Source organism: Mastigoproctus giganteus, chromosome 10, assembly GCF_048544385.1.
Source record: "Mastigoproctus giganteus isolate SK-2022 chromosome 10, ASM4854438v1, whole genome shotgun sequence".
In the NCBI taxonomy this organism is placed as follows: Eukaryota; Metazoa; Arthropoda; class Arachnida; order Uropygi; family Thelyphonidae; genus Mastigoproctus; species Mastigoproctus giganteus.
Genome location: NC_143584.1, coordinates 42622326 through 42645501, shown reverse-complemented (window position 1 = coordinate 42645501; position 23176 = coordinate 42622326). Strand labels below are relative to the sequence as shown.

General features: G+C 35.1%; 1 protein-coding gene across 1 annotated transcript in view; it reads right to left on the bottom strand.

The window, feature by feature from the left end:
* Zir (dedicator of cytokinesis) overlaps nt 1-23176 on the bottom strand; it is an 869757-nt gene that overhangs the window by 210079 nt on the left and 636502 nt on the right. The window contains 2 exon segments of the mRNA XM_090382918.1: nt 3002-3118; nt 10745-10921. Of these exon segments, the coding sequence (XP_090239044.1) occupies nt 3002-3118; nt 10745-10921 (294 nt within the window).

Below are 23176 nucleotides of genomic sequence, written 5' to 3'. Positions count from 1 at the left end.
CATAAGGCAATGTTTCGGGCACTGGAAAGACAAGGCATAGATACCCCATATATTATGGTTCTGAAGAAAATATATGAGAATGCTACCTCCTTTATTAGACTAGACAAAGACAGTAGCAAATTTAAAATCGAGAAAGGAGTTCGACAAGGAGACACAATATCTCCGAAGCTGTTTACTGCTGCCCTTGAGGAAGCTTTCAGAAGATTAGACTGGTCGCAGAAAGGAGTCAATGTGAATGGAGAATACCTAAACTATTTACGATTTGCAGATGATATTGTGGTCATAAGCCACGATTCCAAAAAATTAGAGGAAAATCTTAATCAGTTATGCACAGTTAGTAAGGATTTTGGACTAAAGATGAATATGGCTAAAACAAAAGTAATGATGAACAAGTATGCAACAGAAAGGGACATAATGATTGAAGGAGCAGCAACTGAAAAGGTGGAGTCATATACTTATCTGGGACAAGTCATTAGCTGTATAATGATAAATGGCTGGAAGTCACGAGAAGAATAAATTTTGGATGGATAGCATTCAGGAAATATAGTCACATACTGAGGAGCAACATCCCAATTTGTCTGAACGTAAAATAATGAACCAATGTATACTACCCACCATGAATTATGGAAGCGAAACTTGGGCACTCACCAAAAGAATAGAAGAGAAGCTGAGAACTACACAGTGAAGAATGGAACTAATTATATTGAGAATCAGACTATTAGGTAAGAAGAGGAAACACATGGATTAGGCAGCAAACTCAAGTGAAGGATATTCTTATCAACACTAAAGAACTAAAATGGCCTCGGGCAGGACACATAGCTCAAAGACATGATGACAGATGGACTAAGAAAATAACAGAATGGTACCCAATAGGAGCTAGAAGAAAACCTGGAAGACAACGGTGGAGATGGATAGATGAAATTCATGAGTTTGTGGGTAGTAAATGGATGGCCATTGCACAAAACAGAAGGAACTGGAAAGTTGCTGGAGAGGTCTTCATCCTGCAGTGGATTGAAAATGGCTGATGATGATCCAAAAGCTGTACAACAATTCATACAGAACAAGTAACAAGGTCCTAAATTTTAGTATAGTATATGATAAAGAAGTAGATTTGGCAGTCTTAAAATTGCTCAGTACAATACCAAGGTACCATCTGCTTTTTGTTCTTTTATTATTCAATCCATAAGCCATAAATAAAGCTTTAAAAATTTATTTTATTTCAGCAATGAAATGTTAAAAGAATTTATGTCACAGCTAACAAGCATTTTACTGCTTGTGTGCAAGTGTGTGGAAGGGAGAGGAGTCACGGATTGTCTGGAAAATTTATATAGTAAAATTGACATTGATTACTGTATTGCAATATAACAATCACAATGTCAGTAAATGATCAGGTCAATTTATCCTGAAGAAAAAGTATATCATCAGCTACCACATGCAGTTAACATTTCAGTATAAATATTAGTCTAGTTTTTTACAGGAAGCAGAATTTTATAACGTTGTGGCAGCCGTTACATTGCTATTTCTATTTCTATTCACAGTGTATCCTGGCTTAAACTTTCTTTCTACTTTATATTTACAGCGTATCCTGGTTTAAATTCTTAGAAATTTGCATATAATAAATACCTGCAGCTGCCATTGGATTGCAGTATCATAAACTTAATTCATACCAATGGGTAAAAAACTTCAATGTGGTCTATGCTCTTAAAAAAAGGTTTTTGTTCATTAATTTGACAAGTAAATTTTTTCAGTAATAATTATAATTATAAAAATTAATAAATTATCAGCTGATGAAGTTGATAATTTTTTTTCATTTCAGGTGAAAACGTGAAATGTAAAAATGTGAAAAAACTCAAAATGTAAAAATTTTAAATGATTTTAATTTAAAACTAAAAATCTAAAAAAAAAGAAGCTATTCTTCGCTCTAAGTCTCTCCCTCTCCTCCTCTGCTCTCTCACATAGATACATACATACATACACACAAATTTAAAATCAAAGAAAGTGCCCAAAAGTTTAAACATTTGGCATTCATATGTGGTAATAAAATGTTTATCATGAGAGCAGCACAATGTTTGAGGGGGGGGTGAAGAAACCTTTGCTATGTTGAGAGGGTGATACTATATACAGCTTGAAACACCCAGATTTCAAGATATGATCTGAGAAGGAAAACCAAACAGGAAGAGTAAATTCCCAGATTAGATTCACTAAAAAAAAAAAAAATTCTTGTTTATATATGCTCCTCACCACTCAGCTAAATATGCCAGCACCATCACCAGCTCCTCTGACCTGGTGGTGGCAACTTCTAAATACAATTAATTACTTTATTCATGATTTATTATATGGCAGCACCACCACCACCACCACCAGGTCCTCTGAGCTGAGTGGTAACGAGAGTTATTCTTAGGAGTGGTCAGGAGCTTTATCTTGCCCCTGACCACTCAGCTACTAGTCAGATCACCTATTTTAAAAGAGGTGATTAATGCTTTATAAGTGCTAATAATTGAAAACTTCATCATTTGTCAATTTTATTTATATGAATTTTGAATAAATAAATATATAACTTTCTATTTACCTGACTATATATCAGGTATAAAATCTTAAACTAGAATTAAAGGCAGATGCATAGGGCTAGAAAGACATGAATTAATAGCAATATACTTAAATTTTTACATATAGATATTTTTTAAAAAATATGCATTGTTTATTATTTTTTTTAAACTTGAGAATTTGTTTATCTTTATCTTCGTCAGCAGTTATATTTTTAGTTTTTACTGTAGCTGTATGTTGTGCTGAGAGTTTAGTTGGGTGTGTTATGTTGAGAATTATAGCTAAACATAAATCATTTATTTATGTTTTTCTGAACAATAAAATCGAACCAATATTATTTTCAAACTTAAAAATGGATTTTTGAGAATGATTAGGTTTATATAAAAGAGTATTCATATAAAACATTATTTGTGAAATTGAAAAAATCTTTATAAAGTTTTATAATCCTTATACTCACCTCAAATGTCACACAACCAACAGGTAAATATGGCTTATCTTCCAGCATATGAAGGTATTCTGCTACTAGAGCTGCAGAATGAACGAGACAAAGTGCAGCTTCAGCATGATTTCCTCTCTGTAAATATAAAATCAATCAAAGAGATCTACAATTTTCCCTATAACTGACATAAACATCCCTTAGCAATGAAAAATTTCAACAGATAAAATTATTACTAAAAATGAAAATAACAAAACTGGAATTGTTTTAGAGCTTGAAACTACAGAAAGTATTTTTTTTTACTGCCAAGTAAAAAAAATAAAGGACTTCTACACAGAAAAAATTAAAAGCTAAGAAATTGATATAAGGATATAATTAAATTTTAATATAAAAAAAAAGTAATTAGAAATAAAAAAAAAAAGAATAAAAACATAAAATGTGTAGCACAGTGTCCAGACAACACATTACATCAGGAAATCAAATTCATATTTGGGCAGCAAGCTCCAGGAATCTCAAAGACTAATGATTTCACACAATTCACATGAACAAGATATGAAAGAAAGCAGATATCATAATAGGACTACACAGTGAACATTCCCAAAAGGAAGTTCAGTAGCCACTATGGCCTCCCACAAAGATGGGTAAATATCCTTTTCTTCATGGATGCACAACAGTCAGACTATGTATTCTAAAGATTTGAATCAATGACCAGGTAACAGGTTGTGGTCCTTATTATAGTTTTTATATTGCCAAAGGACAGGACTGGTTTGAATAGGATGGCATGCAACTTTACAGGGTAAATAATTACATGGATTCAAACTGTGATCAATCCCAAACAATAAATGGATCAGATCTGATGAAAACCTGATCCAAAATTCAATTGAATTTTGAACTGAATATGGTCGGCCATATTCAATTTAAAATTTCAACATGCCCTTCAGATTTGTACTCTCATCTGACTGAAATGATTCTTAAAAATTAATTTTGGATCCAGTGTAATTCCTATAAACTTATTTTCCAGTATGCAAGTGGACTGACGATGATTTGGTAATCAGCTGAAATGAAATGAGATGAAAAGGTGGTCTTTTCCAGTCAAAAAAACCTAATAGCTATTTATTAAATAGCATTTTATTCTCAGAAATTATAGTACTGTTAGAAACAGTGTAAGGAAGTGGTTCTCAAATGGCATGCCATGAGATTAGCAAAAAGTCCACTAAGTTTAATGGAAATCACTATTTATGTGTGCCACGAATATTCATCCTTCAACCCCTTTATGGATTATCCCGAGATATCTCATTTTTAGTTTTAAAAGTTATTTGGAACTACACGAAGTATCTTGGGATACAATAATACCCGAAGCAAACAATAATACCTACAAATTTATTGAAACGTATATTCTTGGCCATTTATCTGGCTAATTTTGCATTAGCCAGATAAATCCCGAGATTTCTCTGGATTTTCTTACGCCTGGCAGCAGACAACTGGCTTTAATTTTACTTATATTTACTTATTATACAGCAATGTCAGAACAGTAGCGTGCGTTCCTATTTGCTGCCAGTGAGCAAAATAAAATTTGCTGTCCTAAATGCTGAATACTGATAAGCACTAACTAATTAGAAAATAATATTAAAAAATATTTCGGCGCCCTCTTGAACTGCAGCCCGTAAGTGACACTTACCTCACCTATCCACTTGCGGCGGCTGTGTGTCAGAATGTAGTTAACTCACGATTATCGCTTATGGCGGGAGGTTATTGCTTGTGCGTTCCACTTGATTTTTTAAATTTATTTTTATAATGAGTAGTGAAGAGTGTTTTTCTGTTCCTTTCTTTAGCTCAAGCACTAATTTATTAAAAGAATCTGTATAATTTGCACACGTTTTTGGCATACACGAGATAACTTGAGATTGCCCAAATGGGTTAATTACTCCCATGTATTTTCTACTAAAAAAATTATAAAAAACACAAAAAACTATATAAGTATTAACTGTTATTAATAATGAATATAAATTAATTAATTAATTGAATATTAATTGTTATTAATAATGGGAAGGATATCCACGATAGGTTTAAAAAAAGGGGTTAACTTCAATTCTTATATATTAGGAAAGAATTATGTTTGCATGAACTTTTTTGTTGTATATGTTGATAGCAGTATGAGGGCTGTCGATATTTATGTCTAGGTCTAGGTAGTTGGCTGAAAGGTCATTATTATTTGTTTTATCCAGGGTCAGTTCTGAGGGGTAAAAACCAGCAAAGTCCTGTTTAAAAGTTGGGTAGTTGAATTATCAAGTCATCAATGTATCTATAAAGCTGTATGTCTGAGGGTAGAGCTGTCTCGGGCCAGTATAGGTTAGCTAAGGCGCAGCTAGCAGGGCTACCCATGGGGGTACCTATGGTTTGTAAGTAGATAGATTTACTGTCAAAAATGTAATTGTTGGAAACAGAAAGATTAACGAGGTTGTTCCAAAAGACAGACTTACAGCCAATAATATCTATGTAGTTGTAAATTATATATATCACAGATTTTAAGTTCTTCTTCTTCTTCTTCTTTCTTCTTTGGTCCTTAGCGGGCAGTTGGAGGAGGCGGTTGGCCACGCAACCAGTATGCTGCTGTAGGTGCCGCAGGGTTTTGGACTTGCTCTGTGATGTTCTTCCGTACTTTACGATCCATGGCGTCAGTCCTGGCCTGGTTAAGGTCGAGACGTCGGCTCTTCAAGTCATTTTCCACTTGCTTGGCCCACGTTTTCCTAGGCGCGGTCCGTTGGATGCTCCTTTTGGGTGGGTCGTTGTCTCCAAAGGAGTGTGGATGGTATTCTGTTCGTGCCCATTCTACATACGTGGCCAAACCATCTAAGCCTTCGCTTCTGGATTTGGTCGGCAATGGTTGGTTGCTGTTGGCATCTGGTGCGGATGGCATCATTAGTGATGCGGTCACGAAGTGAGATGCCCAAAATCTGCCGCAGGCATCTCATTTGGAATACCTCAAGTTTGTTTAAATCTAGCTTGAGACAAATCCATGTTTCTGATCCGTAAAGGAGAATGGGCAGGATCAAAGTCCGGAAGAGTCGGATTTTAGTCTTTGAGGAAATGTTGGTCCTCTTCCACAGACACCATTTGAGCGAGGCGAACGCAGTGGCCGCCTGTCCAATTCTGCTGTGGATTTCCATGGTGGATGCAACTTTCTTCTCCTGGACCAGCAACCCAAGGTATTTAAAGTCCTGCACTTGCTCGATCTGGACGCCTTCGAGATAGATGGTGGCTTGCGACCATCTGTTGTCAGGGCCTTTATGCTGGTGAACAGACTATTGAAGTCAAAGGTTTGTACATGAGATGTTATTTGTTTTTAGAGCATTTATAACCAGAAGAACTGGAAGATTGTTATTAATAATGGGAAGGATATCCACGATAGGTTTAAATAGCCGTTCCAGTGTTTTTCCGGATTTATGGGCATAACTGTATTTACAGGAAGTGATGAACCTGAAGCCTATGGGGTTTTTATGGAACTTGGGAATGAAATAAATATAGGGAAATTTGTAATTGTTAAAGCTGATATTGAGTTTCTTGCTAAAAGCAATCAACTTTTTTGTAATGATGCTGCTATTGTTGATGATGAACTTGTAGGTGGTATTGGAATTTAATTCTGCATTTAATGTATGGAAATAAAAGGTTTTATTTCCTAGGATCCATAGCTTTAGGTACTTACAATAATTATGCTTATATTAATTGCATTTTATATCAGGTAATTTGTTTTTTAGCATACAGATTCTCTCAATTCTTCCATGGTTATTACATCTGATAGCTCAACTCCCGTACCAAATATACAAATACACTGATAATTACCTTTTTGTATATTTTTCATTATTGTTGCCAGTTTTTTCTACATTTACCATAGTACCCCGGATCCGTAACCCAGTCTTATATATATTTTAATTTCTCATTGCTGTTTACTAAGACTTTCAGTAGATATATGAATGTATCATTGCATCTTTATCATTTTTTATATATAATTACCTGAAATAAAATGCAATTAATATAATTATGCTTATATTAATTGCATTTTATTTCCGGTAATTTGTTTTTTAGCATACAGGTTCTCTCAATTCTTCCATGGTTATTACACCTGATAGCTCAACTCCCCTACCAAATACACAAATACACTGATAATTACCTTTTTGTCTATATATATAGACAAAAAGGTAATTACTGTTCACTTGACATTGATATATATATATATATATATACAGTAACGTATAATGGTACTAAAAAGGTAATTACTGTTCACTTGACATTGATATATACATATATAGTAACGTATAATGGTACTAAGAAGTTAATTAATAATAATAATATAGCTTATGGATCAGGGACACTGCATTAGCAAAACGTAAACAGAAGCAAGAACATTGCTGTCTTTTTCATAATTTCGGTGGATGACCTCTGATGATGACACTGAAATTGTGAGAGACACCGCAATGTTATTTCATTTTGGTCGCTTTTTCACTTCTTATTTTAATCTCCAGTCCATTTCTTCCTCTTTTTCATTCCATATATCGCTCCCAGTGTATACCGTAATTTCATTAGACTTAAACCAATTAAATTTAATTTACGTGTTCTACTTACAATATCATATATATATATCAATGTCAAGTGAACTAATGAAACTGGAGACAGAGAATAAAAATGCATGAGATGCATACAAATTATCAGGTAATAGAAAAGCCTGTGGTAAATATAAAGTTGTCCGCAGTCAAATCAGAATGGAGGTAAGGCAAGCTAAGATAGATCATGAGAAATCTTTAACAAAGGATGCAAAGAGAAATAGGGATGAATCATATTAGTCCACTTGATATAAATGGTTTAACTGTTGATGAAAAACTGAACAGGTATTTGACAAATATATTCACACATGAGGAATTCTTTAGAGAAGGGGATGTTAGAAGTTTATCAAAATCTAACTTGGAAATGATTTTGTGATAACTGAGAGGAAGTACAAGAGAAATTGATGAAGGTAAACATAAAAAAAAACACCTGAGGTGGATGGAATCTATGTAATTATATGAAGTGAGGCAGCAAAGAAGGTAAGCAAATGATTAGTAATAATTTTGAGAGCATCTTTGGAATCAGAGAAAGTCCCTGTGTACCGGAGATATATGAATGTATCCACAATTCACAAAAGGAAATCAAAGGGAGAGATGAGTAATTACACACCTGCTAGCTTTACTTCTGTCATAGGAAAAGGAATGGAGTCACTGGTTAAAGAAGGAATGCAGGATCATCTAGACAAAACTGCAGTTATACTGCATACACAGCATAGGTTTGTTAAGGGGAAATCTTCTGACCAATTTGATTGGATACTATGACGTGGTCACAAAGGAACTGGATGCAAAAAATAATTTTGATATCATACACTTGGATACTGTGGAACATAAAAGAATGCTGTACGAAGTGGAGTGTGACATTAAGTGCAAGTTACTGGACTTAATGTCACACTTGAATGGGAGAAAACAGACTGATTATCAATGGAAAATGATCTTCGTGGGCTAATGTTATTAGTGGAGTCCTTCAGGGTTCAGTGTTGGCGCTTTTGTCATTTTCTATATTTATTAATGATAGTGAAAGATATAGCAGGCTTAATGTCTAAATTTGCAGATCATACAGGGGTTGGCAGGATGGATAATTTTTTGCTACTACAACCAAGTCTTCAAAAGTAGAGCAGATGAGCTCAGAAATGGCAATTGAAGCTGAACATCTTCTGAGCAGTTAGACAGGCAAAGATAAGGATGTAATTATTCCATTGTACAAGAAAATGTTAGAATGCATTGTGAGTGCATTCAGAGCATATACAGGAGGTCTCATTTTAGGAATGATGTAGATCTGCTGGATCGGATGCAGAGAAGGGCATCCTATCCAGTAGATTGGATGCAGAGAAGGGCAATGAGATTAGCGGGGAACAAAAGGACACTCTTACTAAGAAAGCTTCAGTTCTGCATATTGTGGTACCTGGAAATTAGGCATCTGCAAGGTGATCTGATTGAAGTGTTTAAAGCTTTGAATGGATTAAGCATGCTCCATGCTGATGGTATTCTTTCTGTTGCTCAGACTACACATATGAGGGGGATGGTTGAGGAAGGATGGTTGCTGGACAGATGTGTGGAAGTATGCCTTTAGCCAATGGGTAGTTGATTATTGGAACAAACTATTGGAGGGGGATGAACAAGTGTGGTTTTTTTCCTCCTTTCTGGCTGATGCTGCATAAGCTTGCTTTCTTGCATCATTTTTCATTACTGATCCTAATATTAATGTGGCCTTAGATGTATCCACAATTTTATGTAGAAATTCCAATATGCCAGTCCGTATATACAGAAGTAACTGCAGAAATGACTAACACTCCAAAAAGGCAATGAGACACCACCACCACCACCAGAAATGTACAAGTCTTAGATATGACTTTCCACAACATGAGTGACTTATAAATGGTACCAAATATCCTTACTTTTAGCTTGCTTGTGAAGGTCAATGTCAAAGTTCATTGACACCAAGAAAAAATATTTGTTGATAGGCAAGAAATATCATACCTACTAATAAATATGAAGCATCACAAGGGATCCGACAGATTTAAAGCTTTGAATGGATTGAGCTAGCTCAATTTTGATGGCTTTCTTCCTTTTGCTTAGACATGAAGGGGCATAAATTCAAATCGAGGAAAAATAGTTGTAGGATAAATGTGTGGAGGTTTAACTTCAGCCAGCAGGTGGTTGAGTGTTGGAACAAACTTCCGTCTGTTGTGAAAGTGGGTAGTTTTGATAAATTCAAAAAAGCACTAGACAAATTATTGGAGGGGATGGACAGGTGATGGGGAACTTTTTTTTTCTTTGTGATTGATGTTTTATAAGCTTGCTTTCTTGTATCATATTCCACTACTACTACTAATAATAATGACTTATCTTTTATTGGTGAATGCACATTATTATTATTATATATACAGTATGTGCTTCATACAATCCAACAAAATACTATAATTCAAAAAAAAATGAAAAATCCCATCCTCTTCTGGTATTTTCAAACTTTAGCATATAATGTTGCAAAAATTTACCAAAATGCGAGGTGTTTCACAAATTGGGGGAATTAAAACTAAATGTAACAAGTAGTATTTCCAGCAAGATTATACATCATCACATTTCAATACTAGTGGAATGAATGTTTCCCTTCATCCAGTAAAATAAAAATAAGTGATACCACTAAATGCATTGGCAAGTTAGCTTGAATTACTATTCCTACTTGTATATTACAGGGATTTTCATTGTCATGCTTGCCTGTCGATGAATTTTATGGTCAACAGACAATGGTATGGAAAAAAATTCAGCAATGCTTTTGAAAACATGATTTTCTTTTAGTAAAAACAATCCATTTTAAATGCAATCAGCTTGAAATAATGTGTGAAATAATGATGTGTAATTATCTTGAATGGTTCAACAAGAAATTTACTAGTGACTCTCTCTCTTTCTCTCTCCAATGAACAAGTAAACAGGAAACTAATTTTGAGGCCCATTTAGTGGTATTACATATGTGGATTTTATTCATAATTTTTCAGTGCACAGAAAATAGGAAAGGAACAAAAATTTGGTAAGCTTTTCAACATTTTACAGAAAGCTATCACTATACATCTTCTATTTCAACAGATATTAAATTTCAAACTTTATGCTAAATAACACTTAATTAACAGTTTTATTAAAATCTTTGAAATTAATAGAAAGATGCACACACCTCGGTATGTTTTTGGGCCATGTTAGCCAGCCATGTAAGTCGCAGATCAGGAGAATTCTGATATCCCTTAGCAATTCGATACATCAGATCTAAGAGCATTTCTGGGTCTTCCTGAAATTCTTTCATTTTTACAGTATCAGATAAAATCATGTGTAGGTTGAAGACTAGATCTCTTACCTATAGCAAAAGACCAAAAGACATTAAACCTTTTATTTTTTCTTTACAAAAACTTTGAAGAAAAGGTAATAACTATAATTAGCTCATATTACTAAGGTACTTATTTATTTGATTATTTCAAATAAATCATATTCTTTAGAAAATAATTTTAGCAGATGTTTTTTGGAGAATATAATGAAAGAGCAAAATAACATTACAGGCAACCCCCACATAACACGGTACTTCTACAACATGGTTTTGCTCTAACACGATTGATAAATTGTGGCAATCCTTGCACAACATGGTACTTATATAACACAGTTTCGCTCTAACATGTTTAGAGAATTTCAGGAAATCTCGCATAACAGTATTTTTGAGCTTTTGTGCTGGGAAAATGCTGCTATTATGTTGAATGCAATTTTAAACATTTCCATTCTTTTTTGTGAATCCCTGCTGCTGACTCGCTAGCCGTTATCACCTTCATGATATTTTTCTAAAGCACATTTCTGTAGGCCACTACCATAAAAAAAAAACCAATTTGCAGTTTCCAGTTTATTAGTCTTTTCTGTTAGTGTAATCAATTATAAATGGGTAGTAAACTTGATCTTCTTTAATTTGCTCTAGTACCGATAGTTGGAATTCTGTGGGTTTTCATGTTATTAAGGTGAAATGTGTTTCCCCTTCCCTGAAATATTCAATCATATAAAAAACATAAATAAATTTATTTTCAGAAACTCATTACGCCATATTGTGTTTGTTGTAATTTGTGCATGCTGTGTTCTTTGTTATTAATTGTTTATCGTTTTTACTGTTTTAAATTTTAAAAACAAAAAAAAAAAAAAAAAAAGGTCAGTGAAGAGAAATATCAATTAGTAGTTAGTATATACATATTAATTAAGCTATGTACGTAAGCGTAAATACTAGAGTTAATATTACAAAAATCAAAAAACTGAAAAAGCCAGGGCATAGACAATTTGAATGTAGAACTATTTAAATATGCGGGCACCTTACAAAAAAATGCACTACTAAAATTATTTAACATCACATGGCATAAGCAACAGATACCCAAAGATTGGGAAACAGGAATAGTAATCAATTTACACAAAAAAGGCTTCAGAAATAACCCTAACAACTACAGAGGGATAACACTGCTGTCAACTGCTGCAAAGCTATACTCTAATATATTAAAGAATAAACTTAATAAATACAGGGAACAATTCTTAGAAGAACAATGTGGGTTCAGAAAAGGGAGAAGCACAATAGATGCCATTTTCTCACTACAACAAATTTTGGAGAAAAGAAGAGAATTCAATCTACCAACATTTCTGCTCTTTATTGATTATGAAAAAGCATATGATAATGTAAACCGGGAAAAAACTTTGGCAGATTCTACGTGAAGAAAATATCCCAACCCAACTCCGGAAAGCGATCCAAAGCCTATATAAAAACTCAAAAGTCTGTATAAAATATTCTAATGGCCAACTATCAGACCCAATTAACACCAATAAAGGAGTGAAACAAGGATGTGGACTATCACCAAATTTATTTAATATCTACATCAATAAAATTCTTAAAGAATGGAAACAAACAATTAACAACGGAATACAGTTGAACAACAGGAATAAGATCCAAACTATATTATATGCCAATGATCAAGTTATAATTTCAAAATTCGAAGATGAACTACAGATAGCAACAAATGAACTTAATAAAATAGGTAAAGAGTACGAGATGAAAATCTCCACCTCAAAAACAAAATCAATGGGATTATGTGGAAAAAACATAAAGAGTCAAAATTGTTATTAATGATAAAATAATAGAACAAATATCTGACTTCACCTATTTGGGAATTTTAATATCAAATATATAATAAAATAAATGGAACGATTAAATGCCACTTTGGAAAACAAATGACAACTGAAACAAAATTACGACTGCACAATATCACTTCAAAACGAGCCCTCTTCTACAGCTGTGAGACTTGGGTCATAAATAACAAATATGCACACAAACTAGAAGCAGCACAAATGAAATTTTTAAGACCATTATTAGGCTTTACAAGACTAGACCACCAAAGAAATTTAGATATCCGCAAGAAATTAAAAGTAAATAACATAGTAAATGACATAAAACGGTATCAGGAAAAATGGATCGGCCACATAGAAAGAATGAACCCAGACCGGATCCCAAAATTAGCCTTTATCTACAAACCTACAGGCAAGAGAGATGTTGGTCGACCAAGACAATGATAGCAAGATCAAGACCACCTCCAAGAGCTAAAACGGAACAGGTCTTAAAAGACCTAAGCCGGACCAAGTTCATGATGATGATGATGATGATGTAAGTGTAAATTTATTTTTATTTTGCTAACTGGAAAATATTCTTCTGATTTTCAGTACCATTTAAATTGTTAATTGGTGAGATAATAAAGATAAATTTGTGCTTTATATCTTTGAAACAGGGGGCCACTATATTTTGTTCTGAGATCCTTGGGTTAGCTTCTGTGCTATTGAACTTGTGCTTGTTTTAGACCATAAAAATTTGTGACTTCGAAGAGTTCAGAAGGTACACAAAATCTAGATGCTGCAGAAGAAATTGTTGTTAGCAGTGATGAAGAGGAAGAAAATTAAATAAATGTACATTACCTGACAGATAAGTATCACAGTTTGTAAGGTAAGACATTTGTTCAGTTTTTACTATTTAAGTTACTACTATTATAAAAATAAAGCTAAAATATTACTATTACTATAAAAATATTATTACAACTATATAAATTAAGTTTCAGATGGTTATAAAAAAAAAAGGCGTATTTATGTTAGCTTTTGGAACATAATCCCCTTTTGTACTGGTTCTTAGTTCTGTATAACATGGTTTCGCATTACACAAGATTTTGTAGGACCCAAACTACCATGTTATACGAGGGTTACCTGTATTTGCAATTCAGAGATCAACAATTTTATGACATTAGAAGTATTCAACATGATGTCAACATATGTTACACGACTACTTTGAAACTATAATAGTCTTGAAAAAAAGGCAATAACCTAAGCAGCTAATATTATTAAGACATGAACCTTTACTTTAGTGTTAGCATTAGTAGAGGCACATGATGCAAGAAAGCAAGCTTATGCAGCATCAGTCAAAAAAAAAACCCTCCCATTTCACCCCTCCATTTGTTCCAGATACCTGTCCAGCCCAGCCTTAAAGTTATTTAGGCTATCAACTTTCACAACAAAGGATTGAAGTCTGTTCCACCAACTAACTATCCGCTGACTAAAGGCAAACTTCCGCATATCTCTCCTACTTTCCTCCATTTGAATTTATGCTCTCTCAGGCAATTATTCTGAGCAAGAGGAAAAATCCCATCAGCACTGAGCATGCTCAAACCATTCAACGCTTTATACACCTCAATCAGATCACCTTGCAGGTGCCTTGATTTCTTCAAAATGTTTAAATTTGTTTGCTATTCTCCTTCCCTTTAACTTTTAATACTAAATTACCTCAACTCCCTCATGCATACTGATACTGGCTATATCACTAATATCAGTATCAATAAACTTTCAAACTTTTTCCTATCTTATTTTTCTATTTTTCTTAATTTTTTTACTCATATACTACTTTTACCCACATTTATATCTAACTTCACAGTTGATTCCATTAATACAATTTCAATTTAATTTGAATATTATATACAGGCAACCCCCTTATAACACGGTACTTCTACAACAAGGTTTCGCTCTAACACGGTTTGAGAATTGCTGGAAATCTCGTATAACATGGTATTTTTGAGCTTTTGTGCTGGGACAATCCTGCTATTATGTTAGATGTAATTTTCAACGTTCCCATTCCTTTTGTGAATCCCTGCTGTTGATTTGCTAGTTGTTATCACCTTCGTGATATTTTTCTAAAGCACATTTCTGGAAGTCATGACCATAAAACAATAAAAACAATTTGCAGTTTCCGGTTTATTGGGCTTTTCTGTTAATGAAATCAATTATAAACATGTAGTAAACTCGATCTTCTTGCATTTGCTATTGTACCGATAGCTGGAATTCTGTGGGTTTTCACATTATTATGGTGAAATGCATTCCCCCTTCCATCAAATATTCAATAATAAAAACATAAATAAATTTTCAGAAACTCATTACTCAGTATTTCACTTGTGCAATAGTGTTTGCTGCAACTTGTGCTTGCCGGATTCTTTGTTATTAATTGCTTATCATTTTTACTGTTTTTAATTTTACAATCAACAAAAACAAGTCAGTGAACAGAAATATCAATTGTTTGTTTGTTATTTGGTTTTAGGAGCATTAGCAACTGAGGCCATATTGCTTCGGGAATATGCGGTGGTCATTTCCTGACCTTTCCGCTTCCTCCGTATTTGGTGGTCACGGGCTCGAACCCCGGTCTAATCAAGAAGCGTGTGCTATGCACTGCTGCTCCTGCCCACCTGGCTACAGAGCCACCAAATATCAATTAGTATGTATTAAGCTACATATGTAAGCATAAATTTATTTTTATTTTGCTAACTGGAAAATATTCTTCCGATTTTCACGTATCATTTAAATTGGGGATCCACGGTATTTTCTTGGGAGATCCCTGGGTTAGGTTATGTGCTATTGAACTTGTGCTACTTGTTTTGAGACCATAAAAAATAACTGTAACTTTGAAGAGTGCAGTTCGTGACTTTTAAGGAGAACAGAAGGTATGCACAATCTAGTTGCTGCAGAAGAAATTGTGCTCAGCAATGATGAAGAGTAAGAAAATTAATTGAACCTATACGCACAATCTAGTTGCTGCAGAAGAGATTGTGCTTAGCAACGATGAAAAGTAAGAAAATTAATTGAACCTACATTATCTCGCATATAAGTATCAGAGTTTTGTAAGGTAAGACGTTTGTTCAGTTATTACTATTTAAGTTACTACTATTATAAAAATCAAGTTAAGATATTAAGTTATTACTACTATAAAAATTAAGTTTCCGATAGTTATAAAAAAAAAAAAAAATGGCGTATTTTTGTTAGCTTTTGGAATGTAAATCCCCCTTTTTGTACTGGTTCTTGGTCCCGTATAATACGGTTTCGCATTACACGAGATTTTGTAGGAACCAAACCACCGTGTTATATGAGGATTATCTGTATATAACACTAAGAAATGTAAATGACAAATAAAACAAAAAGAGAGCAACCACAGGGATGGATACAAATGCATATAGATACATGTAGAATTAGGTTATGAAAGTTTATCTTTAAGCAAAAAGCAGCACAGGAAGAATGTAGTGTAAAATTTGCAATTAAGATGACAAATTAAAGTAAGCATGAAAATGGCTGCTTGCTATGTTCATGGTACAGATTGCCAACCAAAAGAAAAATAAGAGAATACATACTGACACGACCCTCATCAACCGGTACAATACCACTTTGCTTATTGGAGGCTTGAAGTGGTGGAACCATGTTTAGTCTCCAGAGCTAGGTTCCAGTCAACCCTTTCCCATCTCTTCCATCATGCAGATTTATTGATGACTTTTGAGGTTATGATGAACATCATGGTGAGATCCAATCTTCCTTACATTTCGAGGGTACAGCTCTACAACGGTATTCCCAGGCCGGCCACTAGTTAGTACACCGGACTGAACCTATTGGTAACTCTCTAGGAGGCTTCCAGATCAGCTAGTGTATAATCTTGTTACCTCTACTCTGCTAGATAGTGATACACACTACTCGGAGGGAGTCCTAGTAGTGTGTATGCGGGAGGCATTGTCAAGGTCATATTATGTCAAGGATCTGGGTATATTCTTACCATGTGTACGCCATATCCAAAAATTTCATTACTTCATACAGCATGTCCCACCCACTTTTTCTTACCATTGAATACACCATGAACTGTCAAACTAATAGAGTAAGCGTATCTGCAAAAAGATCTAAACCTACCAAACACTTCCTAATTAATTTCCTATATATAAATGGTCTCAATTCTAATCTCAACGATGTCTATTTCCATTTGCAGTCTGACAAACCCCATGTACCTTTTCTGACAGAATCTCAGTTTGTTGTTTGTTTGGTTGGTTTTTAGGAGCATTAGCAACTAAGGCCATATTGCTCCGGGATATGCGGTGGTCATTCCTTGACCTTTACGCATCCTCCGTATTTGGTGGTGACGGGCTCGAACCCCGGTCTAATCAAGAAGCGTGTGCTGCGCACTGCTGCTCCTTCCCACCTGGCTACGGAAGCGCCTCAGAATCTCAGTTATTGGTTGATTCAACTACTGCTTATCTCAGTTGCCCACATTATTCACTGTATGATTCCTTTTGCCTCAAAGGTGGTATTGTGCATGTGCCTGTTCCAATATTTCCTGTCAGAGACTTGGTAATTTTTAATCTCCTCTTTTCGATCTTCTCTGGCTTAAAATCTCTCTACATAATTGTGTCAAATTCATCTGTTGTCTCTAACGTTCTCCCAACTCCACTAATCACTTGGAGCTCTTTGACTTTCTTTGCAACTTGACTTCCTCCAGTCCAACTTTCCTAACAGTGAGGTAATTTTCCTTGGTGATTTTAATGTTCACAATTCCAGCTGGCTTCCGTTTTCTAGTTACACCAACCCAATTGGTCAAGATGCTGAGGCTTTTGTAATTACTAATGACGTTGCACAGATTGTTCATTTACCTACAAGGATACTGGACAATCCTAACTATACAGCCAACACTCTTGATCTTTTTCTCACAAACAACCCCCTAAGTACACGGTCGAAGTGAGTGGTCCTTTAGGCACCTGAGCTCCCAACTTGGTGATTGTCTCTCCTCCAATGTAGCTTTTATCTCATGGCTATTCCCAACCTTGTATCGTTTGGCATTACAAGAATGCAAAATGGGATGACCTGCAAGATTTGTTTTCTTCTTTTCCTTGTTCGGTTACTGTTTCAAAACTTCTGATGCCATGTTTGCTCAGATCGCGTCAGTGAAATTATTCTTGTAGGAATGGAATCCTTTATTCCACACTCCACTTTAAAATCTCGTCCTTTATCTAAACTTGGTTCTCCAATAAATGTGCTAAGGATGTTCAAGAGAAAAACGTTGTATATCGTAATTGGCTTGTTTTCAATTCTTCAGTTTCATTTTCTGCCTACACCAAAGCGTGCAACAATTGTAAATCAGTTATTAATCAGTCCAAACTAGATTTTTAACAGACTAAGAGTAGAAAACTTGCTTCTTGCCATAATGGTAGTTGAACATTCTGGTCTCTTGCCAAAGCCATTGGCCGCAACTTTTGCCCATCTCTGCTCCCACCTCTGTCAAAACCAGATGGTTCTGTTGTCACTTCAACCAAGAATAAAGCTAACCTGCTCGCATCCTATTTTTCTTCGAGCTCATGTATTAATGATCTTGGTAAAACACCTCCCACCATTCCCAACACGCTCCATTCAATGCCTCCTGTGGTCTTCCGTCAAAAGGATATCAGAAGGATTTTGACGAAACTTGATGCTAAGAAAGCTCCAGGTCCTGATGGTATTTCTTTACTTGTTCTCAAAACCTGTGCTCCTAAACTTACTTACACTCTTTGCCGCCGTTTTTTCCTTACTTATTCCAAAGGTGTTTTTCCTTCTACTTAGAAATTTTCTCATATCCAGCCAGTTCCTAAAAAGGGTGACAAGTCCCCCCCCCCCCCCGTCTAATTATCGTCCCATTGGAATTACTTCTACTCTTTCTAAAGTAATGGAGAAATCAATTAACCACCAACTCTTAAACTACCTAGAAACCTTCTGTATGATAAACGATTGCCAGTATGGATTTCATCAGTGTCGATACACTGGTGATATTCTGGCTTATGTTACCCATTTATGGGCAAATTCAAAGGAAAAGTTCGGTGAAACACAAACAGTTGCTCTTGACATCTCAAAGGCTTTCGATCGTGTTTGGCATAAAGGTCTCATAAACAAGCATCCATCTTATGGTCTGCCAACTGTTTTTTGTAATTGGTTATTCAGGTTTTTCTTTGATCGCTCACTGAGGGTGATGGTAGATGGCTCTCTGTCTTCTAACTTCTCCACTAATGTTGGTGCCCCAAAGGTTCAGTTCTTTCCCCCCACTATTTTCCCCTTATATATTAATGACCTTCTTTCATTGACTGGAAATCCTATCCATAGTTTTGCCAAAGATAGCACATTGAATTCTACTTTCCATTTTGAGTAACCTTGTCTTGTTCAATCAGCTTCAACTTCTTGAATATCTGCTACCAATTCCTTAAATAACGATCTCTAGTGGGGAAAATACAACTTGGTTGATCTCAATCTTTCTAAAACTCAGTCTTGTTTTAAACCTCGCAAAAAGGATTCTTCTGCTTCTATGCTTAACTTTGGTGACACTCCAATTTCTAGGTAAAATGATATCTCTCTTTTGGGGATTACTCTGACTTCTAATCTCTTTTGGCACAAGCACATTATAAATATTGCTTCCTCTACATCTAAAAAACTTGGTTTTTTTTCTTTCGCTCGCAGCGTTACTTTTCTTGTAAACAGCTGTACCCTCTGTACAAATCGCAAATCCGCCCTACCATGGAATATTGTTCACACATCTGGGGTGGTGCCCCCAAAGCCTCTCTCAGGCTTCTAGATTCCATTCAAAAGAGGGCAGTTAGGTTAATTAATGACTCCTCTCTAACAGAGTCTTTCCACTCGCTGTCTCATAGATGTACTGTTTCTGCTGCATGCCTTTTCTACAGATACTTCCATGGGCACAGTTCTTCTGAATTGGTTTCTATAATTCTCACTCTCTCTTTCAAAACAGTCTGAACACATGCCAACATCCATTTACTGTCCAACTTCAACTCACAGAACCAACTTTTTATCTTCTTCATTTACTCAATCAACTGCCGTTTTCTGGAACAACCTTCCTTCGTACGTATTTCCTCAAAATTACAATCTACAGAAGTTCAAGTCTAATGTCAACTAATATCTTCTTTCATCTTCTCAACCTCCAACCCAAGAATGGTACTAAGTACTATAGGTTCTAATACCTCTCGTGTTTGGGGTTTTCATTTAAAAAAAAAAAAAAAAAAAAAAAAAAAGGACTGAAAGATCAAAGAATATGGAAAACTAAACCATTTTATGGATAACACCTGGCTAAAAATTAACGATTAAGGAATAAATAAATAAATAAATAATAGAACATAAATCTTAAATAATATCATTAATTTATGCTTGTTTTTTTTTTAAGGAAATTTAGCATAATTGGGCCAAGGAAAGAAAAACGTCAGTATCTTAAACATCAAAACTTGGGGAGGGGGACAAAGGGATGGATTACCATAGCAAACATCAACAGGGGACCATGGATGTTATAATCTATCTGGAACACAATATTTCATGCATCCAGAACAATGCAAAAAAAGCATGAAAGGATATTACAATGAAAGATTTTGAAACTGCATGGGTTGGTATGGTGATTTTTATGCTACTTAGTGAATGCAATTTAACAATGTGATTGAATTATAAAAATAAAATTCTGTTTATTATTGCAGGTGGGAAAAACTGTCCTAATTGTGTGTGAAGGCATTATGGTATATGCTAAAAAATCATAACGAGGTAAAGAAGAGAGTTAGTCACTATGTTGCATATTACCAATAAAGAGTGCAGCAAACAACTAAAAGAAAAATTAGTCATCCCTTAATTTGAACAGTTTCCTATGGTGCGGTTTTGTTATTAGCATTAGCATATGATGCAAGAAAGCAAGATTATACAGAATTGGCAAAAAAAAAAAAAAAAAAACCCTATCCAGTCACTTCAAAAGTTTGTTCCAGCAATCAACCATTCGCTGGCTAAAGGAAAATTTCTGCACAGCTATTTTGCAACTCCTACTTAGCAATGAAGGGCCTTGCCATTAATCCCAATTTCCCTCATTTTGTATAATAGCATTTCATGAGAAATAGTATCAAAAGTTTACTGAAATCAAGGTAAATGACTAGATTTTTTCTTGCATCCAACCATTTTTTTGACTTTTCAGTGCAGGATTGTCCTGGAATCTAATGATGATCTTATTAATATTTCCAATGGGATAATGCACTCCCATGTAGCCTTTTTAGATTAACAGAATATATATTGTCCACTCCTGGAGCCTTACCTTTGTTCAGTAGTTTTTACCACATACCGTTCTCTTCTGATTTAGACTAGCATGGCTTCTTGTCAGATTGTTCTGGCTTTGAAGATGGTTGTAAAGTATATATTCAACTCTTCTGTCACTTCTGCTGGGCTTTCTTTGACTTTCAATTAATAAGGAACCCATTTAATAATTTTTTCTTTGTGTAAACCCCAGGGGTTCACATCTGGTGAGTATGGGCATGGCACACCCAAGGTCCTGAGCTGGATATCATCATTCTTCTCTTTCTTGGTGATTCCCTTCTACTTCTAACACTCTCTCTCTCTCTCTCTCTCTCTCTCTCTCTATCTCAGGGTAATTCAGAAAAAAAATTTTTTTGGCTGGTGCAGAAAAAGTCTGAGGCTTCGTTGGCCAATAATAATAATAAATAAAAACTGGCTTTCCTCAATTTGAATTTATGTCCCCTCAAGTGCATAATCTCAGCAAGAGGAAGAATCCCATCAGCACTGAGTTTGCTCAAACCATTCAAAACCTCAAACACCTCAATGAGATCACCTTGCAGGTGCCAAGTATCCAGATGCAGCAATTTGCACCATTTAAGTCTTTCTTGGTAAGAGCACCCCCTTTGTTCCCCTCACCAATCTTGCTGTTCTTCTTTGTACTTGTTTCAGCATACATCCTTCCTAAAATGAAGCCTACAGACCTGTATCCAGTACTTAAGGTGTGGCTTGCCCATTGCCTTATATAAAAGGATAATCACCTCCTATTCCTACTAGCAAAGTTCCCATATATATTATTGACAAAACCCCATGAGCTGTGCTGCAGCCTGTCTGTATCACTCTAAAAACTTCATATCTATATTTGATGGCACAATTACCCTCAGGTCTCTTTCATTCTTCATTACAGTTGGTAAGTTACTTTTGGGTTACTGATACCCATTTTCAGTACTTTGTGCATTTCTCAATTTTAAACTTCAGCTGCCACTTAACAGCCTATTTACCCAAATTATCTAGGTCCTGTTGAATCTGCAAACCATTGTTACTTTCATTAACAACTCAACCTTTGTGTCATCTGCAAACTTGGACATTAAGCCTGTTATACCTTATATATCATTGATAAATATAGAAAACAGTGGTTCCAATACTGAAAACTGGGGACCCCACTAATAACATTAGTCCACAAAGAGGAGTGTCCATTGATAACTACTATGTCTTCTCTCAACTCAACTATCCTATCCTTTTATCCACAGCTGCAACTTTCCCTTAATGCTATATTGATCAAATTTGTACTGCAGCCTTCTATGTGCAACAGCAACAAAAGCTTTCCTTGAATTCAAATATATGATATGAAAATTATTTTTGCATCCAGTTCCTTTCTGACAACATTGCAGTATCAAATCAAATTGGTTAGACAAGGTTTCCCCTTAACAAACCCATGCTGTGTCTGAACTATAACTGCAGTCTTCTCTAGATGATCGTGCATTGCTTCTTTAACCAGTGACTCCATTACTTTCCCTGGAACAGAAGTTAATCTAACAGGTCTGTAATTACATGTCACCCATTTACCCTCCCTTTATGAATTGGGGATACATTTGAACTTCTCTGGTCTGTGGGTACCTCCCTGAATCCAAGGATGCTATCATAATTATGGCCAAGTGTTTCTTACTTCCTTTGCTGCCTTCCTTAATATAACTGGATGGATCCCATCTGCCCCAGGTGCTTTTGTTATGTTTAACTTCAATAATTTCTCTTCCACTTTCCTCTCAGTTATTACAAAGTCATTTAGCTCCCAATTAGAGTTTGATAAACTTCTGGCCTCCACTTCTCTACAGAAATCCTCATTTGTGAATGTAGATGCAAAATAGTCATTCAGATTGTTAGCTACCTGAGCAGGATAATCAAAAGTTGAACCATCAATATCAAGTGGGCCAATCTGAATCCTCCCATTCCTTCTCGAGTTTACATAAGTTACACTGTGATCACTACCACCTAGTAATTCATTTATCTGCAGATTCTTAATGCAAGAATAATCACTGGTGATAATCAGATCAAGAGTATTACTCTCTCTGGTTGCCTCTCGAATGTGCTGCTGCTGTAGAAAACATCTACAAAAGTCTTGCTAGTGTGCAAGTGACCAATCATAAGTTTCAGTCAATATCTGGAAAGTTAAAATCTCTCACTATTAAACATT